The sequence below is a fragment of the Rhopalosiphum padi genome, chromosome 2 (assembly GCF_020882245.1).
Source record: "Rhopalosiphum padi isolate XX-2018 chromosome 2, ASM2088224v1, whole genome shotgun sequence".
In the NCBI taxonomy this organism is placed as follows: Eukaryota; Metazoa; Arthropoda; class Insecta; order Hemiptera; family Aphididae; genus Rhopalosiphum; species Rhopalosiphum padi.
In genome coordinates this window covers 90,069,279-90,084,461 of record NC_083598.1, presented here as the reverse complement: position 1 = coordinate 90,084,461, position 15,183 = coordinate 90,069,279, and the positions used below count along the sequence as shown (strand labels likewise).

The window sequence follows — 15,183 nt, the reverse complement described above, 5'->3', positions numbered from 1 at the left end:
TTTTCAACTTCCAAAACAACTCTATATTTTATATTTTTATTAACTTACTTAATTCCCTAGTATAGGTAATAGGTATACGTCAATCGCAACCATTTTTATGGTAATCAAAAATTACAATGTTGTACATATTTATAAATTGTTCTAAATTTCGAAATATATATAAGATAGTATAGGTAATGAACTATCAAAGTGTAATAACTAGTTATACTTATTTATTAATTTTGTCGATATAATTTGCTTGTAGCCTGTAGGTATAAAAGAAAATTGTAGTTGACATATTTAACGATTAATGAGTACTGAATACTGAATATATACGTACCCTATCTTTTTTTATTCACTCGCAATTTTATGTTACGGGGAATGCTCAAATCTTCGAGCGAAGCGAAGCGTCGTCACCGACCGTGTATTTTGTCATGCTTAAACCCCGCTACAATCAATCTCTATAATCAGTACCCTTGGCGATGGCCGGGCGGCGTGCGAATTGAGTATTATCACGCTCGCGCCTGCGCAATCGGCGTCGGCGTCTGACCGATAAAAAAATATTATCGGATAAGGCAGGTAAACCGCGTTACGGATGGTACGGAATATAATAAATATAAACAAGACCGACATATATATAGTTCAACGACCGCGGTCATGGGTGATAGTGGTAGCGGTAGTGGTAACAACTGCAGCCGGTGGTGACTGATGTCGGTGGTGTACTACTGACTGTAGTGGCGTATAGACGTGTAGTTGAATCGGTGAAAGCGGCGGTTGCGGTAGTATAGTATCTTGCGACGCGATTCGTAGTAAAACCGCCTACAGAATTGATCGCGACGGCGTGCGGCGCTCTACGCTATTTAGCGTAATATTATACTTTTATTTTTATATCGGACGGAAACTTCGAGGAAATAGCCATGCCGACATACTTTTACAACAGAGGTAAAAATTTAAATTTATTGTTATAAATACGAAGGTATTAACATAGGGTAGATTAAATATATTTAATTTATTCTCTATTTCCGTGATATTATTGATGTCAGTTTTTTCGTCTGTTACTGTCAATTATACTATCATCTTTATATTTATCATAATAAAAGTATATTTTCCGCTATTACAAAATATACTAAAGTTGACGGAATGTCTAATTCATACTAAAAATTATAATAATGTTTGTTTTTTGTGAATATTAAACAATGCTCATTTATTAGGTTTGCTTCTAAAAGTTTCCACCAATTTAATGATAACAGCCTATAAATAATCGTATTTCACACACCCTTTACCTTGCGAGCGTCTAAACGTTATCATTTATTAGTTATACTAAGACTATACGTTGTGTGTATTAATGCTTAGATCAGTGGTATACGAACTAAGGCTTATATTTTATGATCTATAATCCCGCCCATATTTATTTATTTAGATGAGGCGAACCCCTATCTGTATTATTACTTAAGTATTAAGTTTAAATAAATTTTTTTATATATTTGTATAAAGTCGTTAATTTTAAGCAATTTTATATTTGCTTAGTTTAATTTATACTAAATATAAATACAAATTCAATAAAAATGAATTATAGAACTGTAAAAATTAATGAAATTAATAATTTACGATTACACAGTCATCGACGTTACAAAATAATTATACAATAATTGAACGTAATATAATATAGTATAATATAATAATAATTTATGTAGTAGTCATTTAACTTTTTCACTTAGTATGAATTATTGGCAACCCTTATTAAATTTCGTTACATCAAGGTTGTCCTTCATTAGGATAGACGATTAGTATCGTTTTATCATCTATCTCATGTACGATGTATCGATGTATGTTATTCTTTGTAGTCTGCAATGTTATAGATAATATTAATATTATTAATTATATCTTTAATTCTTAACAGGTTGTAGCACTAAAATAGTTATTCCTTAGATCTTTAATATACACCTCATGATACAAAAATGAGTGCTTAGAATAATACTAAAAATTAGAAAATAGGAAAATATAAAAAAAAAACATTAGTTTTTTTTTTTATTTGTTTACTTTTAACTTTTATTAAATTATATATATATATATATAAAAATATCTATAATTATATAATAATATACAATGTGTTCTGAAGGGAAGTGGCCGGCTGACGTCATACGAAAGTATACCTAAAATTATGAAGAAATACCCTTAAAAGAAGGGGTCTAACTTTTTTATTTTATGGGAAATTTAACTTTTTTTTAAACAAAACCAAACCTACCACGCATTTTTTTATGTTTCTCCAAAACTTTTCAACATCTTAAGATAATTTTTTTTATTTTAAAGCTACTTCATTATCCTTTCAAGCAAAATACGTAATTAAACCAGGAACTATGCAAATTACTATTATTAAATTGATAAAAGTAAACATTTTTTATCAAAAGTTATAGAATTTTTAAATATAAATATCGTATTACTCCAAATAATTCAATTTTTTGTTTATGCATTATTTTACTGAATAATACCTATAATACTTATAGCTATAATATTTGGCTTTCATATCTTCCATAATTGTTGTAGAGTTATTACCTTCTCTTTAAAGGGTATGTCTTCATCATTTAGGTATACTTTCGTATGACGTCGGCCGGTCACTTCTCCCAGGAACACATTGTATATAATATTCTATTATGTACCTAACAAGGAAAAAATTTTCAATATACCGCTTCAGTCATATATTTTAAAAAAGTCTAATTTTAAATTTAAACATTCTTGATGAGTGAATAAAACAAAAAATTCAAAAATATGAGAATACACCTAAAAATAGCACTTATAAAATTATCCTAAATGAGCAAAATAACTCAAAAACTCGTAATTTGTGAACATAAACAAAAAAAAATACGAGTACAAACTTACTTAAGATGTTCTAAAATGTACCATAAAAATATATAAATATTAAATACTAAAATAACTTAGTCTTAATTATTAAAACAATTTATCCTCCTTAGTCCTGGGTATCATCTTTATTCTCTTGTTGTGACGTTTGTGTTCAGTCAGTGTCAACTTGTCAAGGCTGTGCGCCAGTGCCGGCATGACATTTAAATCGTTGTGACGTACGTATCTTCCGTAACAACAATTTATTACAATATCCGCACTCCCTCCTTACATAATAATAATAATGAATATTGATTTTATTGTATAAATAATAACTATTAGTAAGAGCGTTGAAAGTGTTAATCAGAATTCCGTGCTTTCCGGTATTCAATTTACCATCGAGTTATCAACTATAGTACATTGACATATATTTTGATGTTCTACATCTACAATATCCAAAGAGCCATAGGCATAATTCACACCTTCTATTCAGTAGATTGATTTTTCCATATTTTTTTTAATATGAATACAATTATATAAAATTTAATATTACTAATATACATGATTAGGTATAATATAATAAATATTAAATACACATATCATATTGATGTACGTATAATACGCTGTTTCATAAAAAAACTGATTACATTTATTGGTTCATAAAAATTTAATTGATCTATCATGGGCCACTAAATTATGTTTAAGGGAAAATTATTGGCTTAATATTGATTTATTCAATTTTCAGTGATTGTTTAAGCAACCCGGTATTAGTCAAGTAATAGTATACAATGTCATGACTAGTTTAAATGTGTATATGTACATGTATCTATATATGTAAAAGATTTTATACTTCTATATCTTCTATGACTAATAAATATTAGTTTATCATTACCATTGTAAAAGCCGATTGGCGTTTATTTTATAAATAAAATAAATAAAAATAAATAATTATCTTATATTATATATTATAATAAATAAATAATTTTTTATTACTAGGTATATTATTTTATTATTATTAATAATAATAATAATAATAGTATATTATTCATTTTTACTCGACTAATCTCAACTTATTAAATCCTTGCATAAATATCTTAATTGACTTATCATGACTTACCTTTATAAGATTTAAGTGGTATCTATTTTATAGTCAACTGTCCATTTTTACTCGCTGAAAATTTCGATAAGACACTAATGAGGACTGAGGAGGTACCAGTCAGATACGCTTATTTTGTACTTAAAAATGTTAGTTTTCCAAATCAACTATTGAGTCTGGGATATATCGGTGAAATAATAATACGTAATATCTAATAAATTATTTTGTGTACAATTTACAAATTAAAAAACATGTCATTACTTTACCAATTTGTATATATATATAATATGACGTATATGATAAATCATATCAGATAAATAGATTAATTATTATACTATACGTATATTATATAAGGGTTATCATATGTTTTAATTATTTAATTTGACTGTATTATAGATTTTTACTTCATGAGATATAATGTAAGCTTATTATTTCACTGTTATTGTAGGCTATTGGATAATTTGTGCTATAGACCTAAGGTCTATGATTTGTGTTTATAAGGTAGTAGGGGTTCTATTGTCACGGTTCACTGCCTGTCGTTGATTTAGCACGGAAACGGCGTTTCTTAATAAAAGCGTACTTTTAGTTCTTTACGCTCATTTACTCACTGTATTCTAAACTAAAAACAGCGTCCAGTATTTTTTGTAATTTGATTAATATAGAGTTTTGTATCTTTTTATTGTATACATATATTATTAAAATTTATCTAAAATACAAATAAATATGTCTGGTTTCTTTGCGAGTCCAGGGAAAGTATCACGTAAATTATTCAAACAACTCGGATCTTCGGTTTCCTTTGGTGATTTTTCAGAATGTGGTAAATACTAAATGTTTGTTTAATATATAAATATTACAAATTATAGCATAAATACAACAAGATTAAAATATATTCAATTTAAAAGTTGAAAATTTATTGGTAATGGATACAAATAAATTTTTAAATTACCTACTAAAGATTATAATATTGTAATACACAATATACATTAATATTTTTTGTTAATTAGTACTTAATGTATACAGAATACAGATATACAGTTATTTATTTGTAACTTTATTATAATCGATATTTTATATTATCATCATTCAATTCATATGTTGTGGATCTATTTTATTTTAAATTTTTATAATTTATTATAAAACCAGTAAATTTACAATTTCGTTTTATATCGGATTATAATAATGATATGTGCTTGAAGTTGATATTTTTATCATTGCGGATTGTAAATCTTCAAAGATTTTAAATTAACTTATTTTATTTTAGTTATGTTGCACAGTTTCGTATTTTTAAGAATATTAAAATGTTCCGGTTGTATTTTTGATCTGGCTCCAGGGCCGCATCCAAGGTTCTAGATATTTTACATTTGTCCTATAATGTCTTTGTATATATGATATACTTACAACATTCTGTCTGTACGTGTAAGGTATAGTATAAGGGTTACTTCACACTATAGTTTCCCATATATTAATGAATTTTATTATGCTCTTTTAACTTGTGTGTCATTTTAGTGTGTCCGCTTCTTGGTCTATTTTATTATTATTTTTTATATTTATACTTCTTTCAGTTCTTTCAATTTAACTTACTATTTTTTCATCCTTTATAACCTATTGAAAGTAAAAGTATACAAGTACCATTTTCATAGCTATAAACTATCTTTTTAACATTTATTTGTTTTACACGTTCATGTAATGTTATTTTTAAAAGTATTTAATTATTGATTTAATTTTTCGTAACTAAAATCAAATAAACTAAAAAAAAGCTTTGTTTAACCAAAATATAGTTTACTATTGTCATTTAGTTAGATAAGTATTAATATAAGAATTAAAATGAAGTCCGTTTTCAACTTAAATAATTGGAGATTTAAACTAATTGGTATCTGAGTTATAATTTATTTTAGAATTATGTTTATTTCTCGAAGTTGATAACTTCTAGACTTTGCTATACATATCATGAATGACAGTGGGTGTTCAATTAAAAGTTAAATACACAAAAATATAAGAATACTTTCTTCAAAATTGAGATTTTTTCTGCAATATGTATAAGTATTAAAAAATATTATCCTTAAAAAAAAAACAATAGTTTTATAACTTTACTGCTTGTACGTTTATATAGTGTAAAATTGTTAAAAAGTTATCTCAGTTCTTTTTAATATTACGCCACTATAGTTAAATTTGTTGTTTATATACCTATCATTTAAATTTAAATTATATTTAATAATTAATTCAATTATAACTGATAATACTAATAATACTTATGTTTAGTGTTATAGAAAATCATTATTAATTTATTATGCTATATATTGACTGATAAGCTTTATAGTTTTTATTAATTCTGGATTATAAAATTTATGTTTTTGGTGGCTAATTATATTTTTTATAGCTGATTAAAATTGAGGCAAATGTACTTGGACATTATATATTTTATTATTGAATGAATTTGTTCCTTGTGTCTCTTTGAATGTTATATACGTTTGCATATTCATGTCGATTATTTCAATAGTTATAAACATATAACGTATGGCTTAACTTAAATAAGATCAGTTATGGATCGTTTTTAGAAGAATTGTTTGAATTCGTCAGATACATCATATCCTTATAGTCTCTATAAATCGACATAATGACTTAAAACTATTATCATATAAAGGTACATTTCGATTTTTCTATTTTATTTAAAATTTTGTGTATAGAATGTAGTGTGTACTGAATAAATTAAATTTAGACAGGTATTTATAATTTGAATTATTTGAAACTTATCAAATGTATAACACTAGAAAATGTATATCTTATAGGTGTATGGTACCTAAATCATAAACTTTTATGATTAAAATACCTATAATAGTGATGGATCGAATCTGATTTTTTTGGTTTCGAACCGAACATTATCTAAGTATTGCGAAGCCGAACCAAACCGAACTACTAAATTTATTTATCGAACTAAAATTCGAATTCGTTATTTTTTTTTTCTATTATAAAAAGATTAGTATACCTAAAAATATATAGTAAATCTAATAATTATTAATTAACAATATTTAACATATAATACTATTAATTCTGATAACAATTTTAAAAATATAAAGTACCTACCTACCAACAATATTTATATTTTTAAGTGTTTAATGCATTTAGATATAATAACTTTTATAAAATATTAAAATAGGAAATTCCAAAAAAAAAACTGATTTAAAATAAAAATATAGGTAATCTAAAAATTGGTAAATAGTTCGGTTCGAATTACGAACCAAACCGAACACTAGGTGTTCGGTTCAGTTCTATTCGACAATATACACATATTAGTATATTAGTAATATGACATAAAAAAAGTTAATACAAAATATCAAATATTCAAGTACATCATTTCAATAAAAATTATCTTTTACATAGATAGGTAGGTACATTTAAAAATATTTACCATTATTGGCGCTTAGTATAGCTTAAAAATAATTTATTCGTTGTATTATGTAATGAAAAAACTGACAGCTGACAAATGTATTTGCTTTGAACAATTGACTGCAAGAAGTTAATATTTACAGCTATTATGTTATTTTTGGCTTTTTACGGGTGGGGATTGTACAAGCTTGTATCTAATGGGTACCTATCATATTTTTCTAACTATTTAATAGTGTTATTCTATTTGTGCAGGACATGCATCACTTTACGAGTCTATTAAACTAAATTAAAATAGTATACATTACTGCTACATAATATATATAACAATTGTAAAATAACTAATAAATTATAAGTTTTTAATTATATTAAATAATTTCATTAATGCAAATTAATTAAAATGGAAGATCTAGTTGAATTAAAAAATCAAAAACATATCAATAATTATTCCATTTATCGGTATAAGACAGGTATATTACTATATTCTCACATTAATTAAGTAGATAGTCTAAATAAAATATATTATTTATAGATATTAAAAAGTACAAAACTTATCACGGATTAATTTTTTTCTAAAAATATAAATGTACCTATATATACATTAAAAATATATGTTTTATTATTATTACTTGTATTATAATGTTTTATACAGTTATACATTGTTCACTAGTTGTAAATATAACAGTACTTACATTTATTTCGAAGTTTCATTAATTTAGCGTTACGATTTCACTATTTTCTGGTCGAAGATCTTTGACCTACATTGAGTACCTTTATTATATTATATACAAATAAATTTAATATAAACGTTTACATTTTTATATTCTTTTTTTTAAGACACTAAAGTACATAATACAATTAAGTTTTGTTGTAAATTTGTTGTTATGAGATATGTCCATAGGACTCATTTATTCACTCCAACCTTTAAAGTGCATTATATTAAAACAACAATTAAGTTATTGTTAGTCTAAATCGAAAGTATTATTTAAATAAAAAAAAAAATAAACTTGTAAATTCAATCCATATTGCGATTGAATTTTTTTTTACCTTTTAGATAATTATGTAATAGGTACTACGATGTATATGCAATATATGGGGTACAATGAGTACATATATTTCAAAAACTCCTATAATATTATATAATTTGCATTTTTATGTAAGTACTGTATTTAGTGTATTTTATTGATAACTACTGATTGATGCTATATACTTTGAACTTTTTAAGTATATAATACAATTAAATGAATTGTCATAAAGTATTATACACTTCGAAATTTTAGTATAAACATAAAAAAATATAATAAAATAGACTAAAATAATGTATTTTTTAAGTTTAAATAAATAGGACATTTATGAAAAGTTTTGTATTTATAATATATATATAAACATATAAATTAGAAAAAATTATATTAATAATTGATTAATTCATATTATATTTATATTTGTATTTTATAACCAATATTTTTTATCTAGAAATAATTCTAAAGTATTTACCTCTTTTTTAAATAAAAATAAGTTGTAGGAACATAGACGTTTTTAAAGTTATTATTCATCATATTTTATTTTATATAAACTTAAGATAAATTTGTAGCTTTAAAATTTTGATATCGATATATCTATCTTTTAAACATATTTTATTAGTATACCTCCTGTTCATTTAATTGTTAAATTTTATATTTTATTAATTTTATTTCATGTATAGTAATGCTTATCTATATTTAAAAGAAACAAATAATAAATTTCTTTGTATTGGTAGAATGGTAACTAACGTAATAGTTAGAAAAAAGTAAAATGTACAACAAAATATCAAAAACTTCTGAATAATATAATTATATGTTATATTATGTCACATATGGTATATGTTTGCCTACAATGTATGTTAGCGTTAAACGATAAAAAAAAGACAGTTCAATATTGAAAAATATGACCATATTTCGACACGTATACAGAGAAAAAAAAAATATTAAAATTATATTAGAAAGATATTTTATTGGTATTCAATTCAATTGATTAGGTACATGTAATAATACAGCTAAACGAAAAACATAATTTATATTATGATATTGTCTTCAGGCACGGGTCCAGAACATATTTACGGTGGTGGGGAACATGTCCCCTTGCCCTCCTGGATCCACACCTGATTGTCTTGTCTATCATTTTAAAAGCTTGATAAATTTTTATATTATCATGATATATAGGTAATATTAATTTCCATATTATTGTTAATTGATATGATATTAATATTGTTATTTCTCTTTATTCTCTCACGTGATTCCCGGCTAAACCGGGTTTACTATGGCAGGGTTTCGCCTAGGGAAGCACAGAAAATTTTTGTCGAGCTGCAGCATGTTCCTTTGCTAGTCCCTAGACAGAGTATAAGAACTAATCGCGTCCCGTCTAATGTGTGAAATATGTGAATATTTGATTTTAAGTAAATTATAGAGAATATAATTTAATATTTTAACTATAAATTGTAATTTTGTCTTTGTACTGAATGATCCTTTTATCAAACCAAACTCATTACTTCAAAATATATTAACATTTTTAATATATTTTTCTCTTACATCATTTCCAACTGAAATAAAATAACATTTTTTTATCGTTATATTTTTTTAAGTTTTACTTTTTTGAACGACGGCATACATTTTAAACTTCATATTCTAAAGCAAAATATTTTTTAAAATTATAAAACTTGAAATTTGTAGAAGTGTCTTATGAGTTACATGTATTTAAAATTTAGGTGAACAGAATGGAGTCACACAGGAATACCTAACCCGCAAAATATTGGTTCACTATTCCGATTATTTAGTAGTTGAGGATTTTTCAGAACCTCATAACTGAATACTATGTATAATTTTTTTGACACAAATCGTATTATTTATTTATTATATGGCGAGTGTATTGGACAGAGTTTGGATTTCAAGAGAAGTCTTCAGAGGTGGAGTCTAGAATTGACTGTTTTACTTTATTAGTACCTATTAACTATAAAATATATTTTAAATAGTATTATATATTATATTGACATTTGATAATTTCATGTTTATTTATTGATAATGATTATTAATTTTAAATTATAATATTAATAGTTCTTATATGAATAGATAATTGGTACATTTTAATCATCACGTTGTTTTGCCTAATAATATTGAGTACACGATGAATACATAATAATGAATATTATTGTCGAGCTCCGACGATGCGAAGCAATTCAAAAATTGAAAAGCGTTTTCTCTTTTGTTTTTGTCCACTTGATAGTTGGTGGTTGTTATTACGGTAGATTGGTTATTTCATTATTTAAATGGCGTACCTATTGACGTACGTCTGAGGTATAGTTTTCGTTTAAAACGTATTGATGCATGCGTTATAGTCGAGCAATTTCATACCTATACCCTATGGATTACGTATATTTTCCAGTAATGTATAATGTAATATATTGTTTAGGATTTGTTAAAATATTACCTGACGAAATCCATGATTTCGCTGTGTCGAATTATGGTGATAGTAATAAACCATAAGACTAAAAAAATATATTATTAATGCAATTTTGTATTTGTGTTTAATATAATTCATGGAAGACAACGTCAGAATAAACACAAGAAATAATAATATAATAAAAAGTAATAGTATTATGTACTATGTAGCCACTATAAAAATATAGTCCTCGAATTCTTATTTTGTTTACTATATATTTGACCAATAGCCAAAACAAATACCCGCCGATATTGTTTTCAAATTTATTGATAAGATAACTGATGATAACGTTGTGTGATTCGACTGATTTGTCAATCGTCGATGTTAATCGGAACGCAGTTAGCATACAATGTATTTTGTAATATACTAAATAGTAAATACTTATTTAGTTATTTGTGTATCATAAATGTTACTAGTAGTAACTTACTACTAACAGTATGTCAGTATAATGTTATTATAATAGAACTATATAAATCCGTGTGATGGAATTATATTACCATAATATAAGTAACTATAATAGTATAGTAGTATAGTGTATAGACATAAAGTACTTATCATTAGAAACTAAATAGGTAGGTACTGTGTATGATGTACTCAGTAGCCAGTGCCCACAATAAATTTAATTTCGTTCTATTATGCTCATACTAAGGTTGGTTACTTCAGTGTCTACTGTCTTATAATCGTTTTCTATTTTAAAATAATATAGGTATTAGGTAATGTCAACCACTAATGATAAGAACTATAAGCAGCTGAAGACTCCCTCTTTTTCTTTTCACCAAGTTGTGATCATTTTATATTCAAAGTCCATACCTATTTAGATTTTAGTTATTTATTATACCTATATAGTTTATAGTATACGTATAGACTATACTAGATTTATTATTGTATATATTTAGTATGAATAGTATGACGCATAGTTAGGTAATAAATAATAATTTATTAAATAAGAAGTAAGAAAATGCTTACATGAAATTTGAATTTTTTCCTAATTAAATATTCTTAATATAACTACCTATTTAACCTTAATAAATTATACCTTCAACTATAGTAGGTAGTATATTTTTTTTGACATTACCTAGTCATAGTTGACTTTTATAGGCTCATATTAAACAAACTTAATTAAAACAGTCGCAGCGTTATTTAATATGTTTTTAAATACAACTTATTAAAGTACTTAGTGTTCAACATTTAAATGAATTATTTAACTTTTGATACTGTGCCTTTAATAAATCAAGGTAAACTATGTTACATTTATTTAATAACAAAACAAAACTCATTGATGTGTTACTTCTTTCAGGTACGGCTGAACAGAATCAATTGTATGAACGTCAGCCATGGCAGAAACTTGTATCAATATTCTTAGCTGAACTGTTTGGTACTGCATTTTTAATGTTCTTTGGTTGTATGGGATTAGTTCCTAAATATCCGGGCGGTGAACTTGGTCAATACAGTGGTGCTATTGCATTTGCTGGAATTGTAGCTGTTACTATTGTTGTAAGTATCCTATAAATATATACTTATAATATATTGTTTACTAATATTAATTTTTCATTAAATTCAGATTATTGGTCGTATCAGTGACTGTCATATAAATCCGTGTGTTACATTGTGTGCATTATTGCTTGGTAAATTACCAATATTAACATCTATTGTTTATTTCACTGCTGAGTTTTTAGGAGCTATCATCGGTTATGGAGTTTTAGTGGTAAGAATCTAAATTGAATAATTCAAGTAATCAAAAGGAAGATTGAATTTTTGTTTTTATTATTTTATAGGCTATTTCACCTTATAATATATTGAATTCATCAGATTCTGGAGTTTGTGTAACAAGCCCAGTTGTTGGATTAACTACATGGCAAGCCCTTTTAATTGAAGCTATAACAACTGGAGTTTTAATACTTCTAGTATGTGCTGTCTGGGATCCTAAAAGTGGTAATGGAGATTGTGGTTCTCTGAAATTTTTAGTTATGATATTCCTGACATCAGTTGTTGTTGTAAGTACTTTTAAAATGTGATTATTAATTATTGTTAAAAGTATTCAGTTAACGACTTTAAGATAAAAAGATAATCATTTAATATTGAAATATTTTACCTAAAATTGTTTCTATTGCTACTATTATATTATCATTTATTTGGTAGATACTGTACATACAAATTTTAATACGTAATTGAAACTAATTTATGTAATTAATGACTCTCTGTATTAAAATATTATTAAATATATACTCTAGTGGTAATGTGGTATAGTGACACAAAATGTAAATAATTTATTAATGATTAGGTTATTAGGTATTAAAGTGTAGGTATAACACAGATTTATGAGAATGTATTTTATATTTATATAACATATTATTTTAACTTAAATAAAGCACAATATAATCAAAAATCTATAAGAAAATCACAAGATTAAATATTTTGTAAATTGTCTTCAAACAGTTAATTATTAACTTTTTATAATCAGATATACATTTTATTTAATATTTAGTGTTTTTTGTTATAAACTTACTTTGAAGGATATTTTTAAGAATTGTAAATGAGTTTTTTTAATAAATATTTGTTAAACAAAGAAAATAAAGTATCTTGAATTATTATTTATTACAAATAATAAAAAGCATAAAATATGAATTGTATCACCTCACAATCAGAAATAAAAACCCTTTTATATTTTATTGCCTATTAATTTTTACTATATTTGAATTTTTCTTCTAGGGCCCCTTCACTGGAAATAGTTTGAACCCAGCACGATCATTAGCACCAGCAATTTACAACAATTCATGGAATATGCATTGGGTAAGTTTTAACATTGTAATAAGTATAACTTTTGAATATTGATGTATACAAATGTGTTCAATTATTTATTTTGTCTTTAGATTTACTGGGTTGGTCCATTCTCTGGAACAATAACATCAACACTTTTCTACAAATATATTTTTATGGCATTAGATAACGAAGAACGAGAAAAATAGTGATATTGTTTTTTTAATAGACTAAGTATCACATATATGACAGCGCTCAAATTCAGTTTCCATTGTACTTTTTTTACATTAAATGCTGAAGTCAGTGTAAATTGTGTCCTGTAATATTCTTTATGGTACATTCATCTCTATGTTTAATTATCTACTTAATTATTTTTTTATCTCCATCAAATTATTTAGTCTTTTAACTATTTGATTTTATTCTACTAGATTTTTTTTCCTACTGTATATGAGTTTTCTTTATACATAAGCTATGTATACTTTATACATCAAGCTATCTACAATGTTGTTTACTAACAGTATTATGTAGATTTATTTAAGTAAAATTAACTGATATTTATATATTGGCAATAATTTTATTCATTTTTATACAATAATACATAATAATGATTATATGTATTATATATTTATAATGAATAATATATATTATATTTTTATTTTAAGTGCATAATAAAATTATTTTTTTATGTATTTATAATGTGGATTATTTTAATAATAAATATAAAATACGCATAAAAACAACATGACAATCTAACTATTAAGTTTTATAACAATATAAATGTTAAATATCATCATATTCGATGATATCCAATATTAATATTAATTGTGTCTCAGTTCAATAAGTGATTATGTTATATGTATGGTGCCTAGCCTTATCTATTATAATTTTGTACTAAAATACACATAATAGTATTTGTATTATGTATTTATGCATGTAATATGTACCTATAATATATTATAATATAGGTACCTAGTAATAGTAATATTTTTATTTTTTATATTTTATTATTTTTTTTCTGAGAAATCTATGTTTAAATATCTATAAAATATTTCTGTGATATATATTATTAATTATTTAAATATTTTTTTCTCATCATAAGTGTCAGCAATATAATATTGGTTACCGTCTGTCTAATTTTTTAATTATTGTGCCATACATATTCTCTATTCTGACCGTGTAATAATTAATAGGTATTTATTGAAAGTAACAAAAATATTAGCAAAATAATATTATTAATATTATAATGTTTTTGTAACAATCAAATAATGTGTATATGCTCACTTATCTCCGATAAACCTAGGTGTGATAAATTTAATCTTAGATTAACTAAGGTAACTGTCATCTGATAATTAAGACATTTAAAATAATTTTTAGGAAGTACAAAATTAGTTTTTGAGTCAAAATAAAGTGTGCAAAATGGTTTCCATATACACTAATAAGTAATAGATAGCATTTAATATTGTTAAGATCTGATGATTGTTATTTTTAAAAATATGAGCAGAATTCTTATCTACTTCAGAGCAAACTGGATATTGTTATGAATCGTTTGACAGAAAACTTGATTTAAAATTGTATTCCGTCCACTCAAATTTATTTTTATTATTTGAAAAAGATACCTAAAACAGTACTTTACTGACTAACATAACAGTTATTTTTATAACTAT

The 15,183-nt window shown here is 24.7% G+C and overlaps 1 protein-coding gene across 9 annotated transcripts in view; it reads left to right on the top strand.

Moving 5' to 3' along the window:
* LOC132920344 (aquaporin-like) overlaps positions 1 to 14,646 on the top strand; it is a 37,486-nt gene extending 22,840 nt beyond the window's left edge. For 6 of the 9 annotated variants that reach the window (XM_060982650.1, XM_060982649.1, XM_060982646.1 and 3 more), the window contains 5 exons: positions 12,060 to 12,256; positions 12,324 to 12,467; positions 12,538 to 12,756; positions 13,472 to 13,552; positions 13,633 to 14,646. In XM_060982650.1, the coding sequence (XP_060838633.1) occupies positions 12,060 to 12,256; positions 12,324 to 12,467; positions 12,538 to 12,756; positions 13,472 to 13,552; positions 13,633 to 13,728 (737 nt within the window). In that variant the 3' untranslated portion in view covers positions 13,729 to 14,646. Of the gene's footprint in view, positions 1 to 4,490; positions 4,728 to 7,676; positions 7,762 to 11,843; positions 11,998 to 12,059; positions 12,257 to 12,323; positions 12,468 to 12,537; positions 12,757 to 13,471; positions 13,553 to 13,632 lie in introns of those variants that run through there. The other 3 variants (XM_060982652.1, XM_060982654.1, XM_060982655.1) reach the window with 3 other exon arrangements.
* The last annotated feature ends 537 nt before the right edge of the window (positions 14,647 to 15,183 follow it).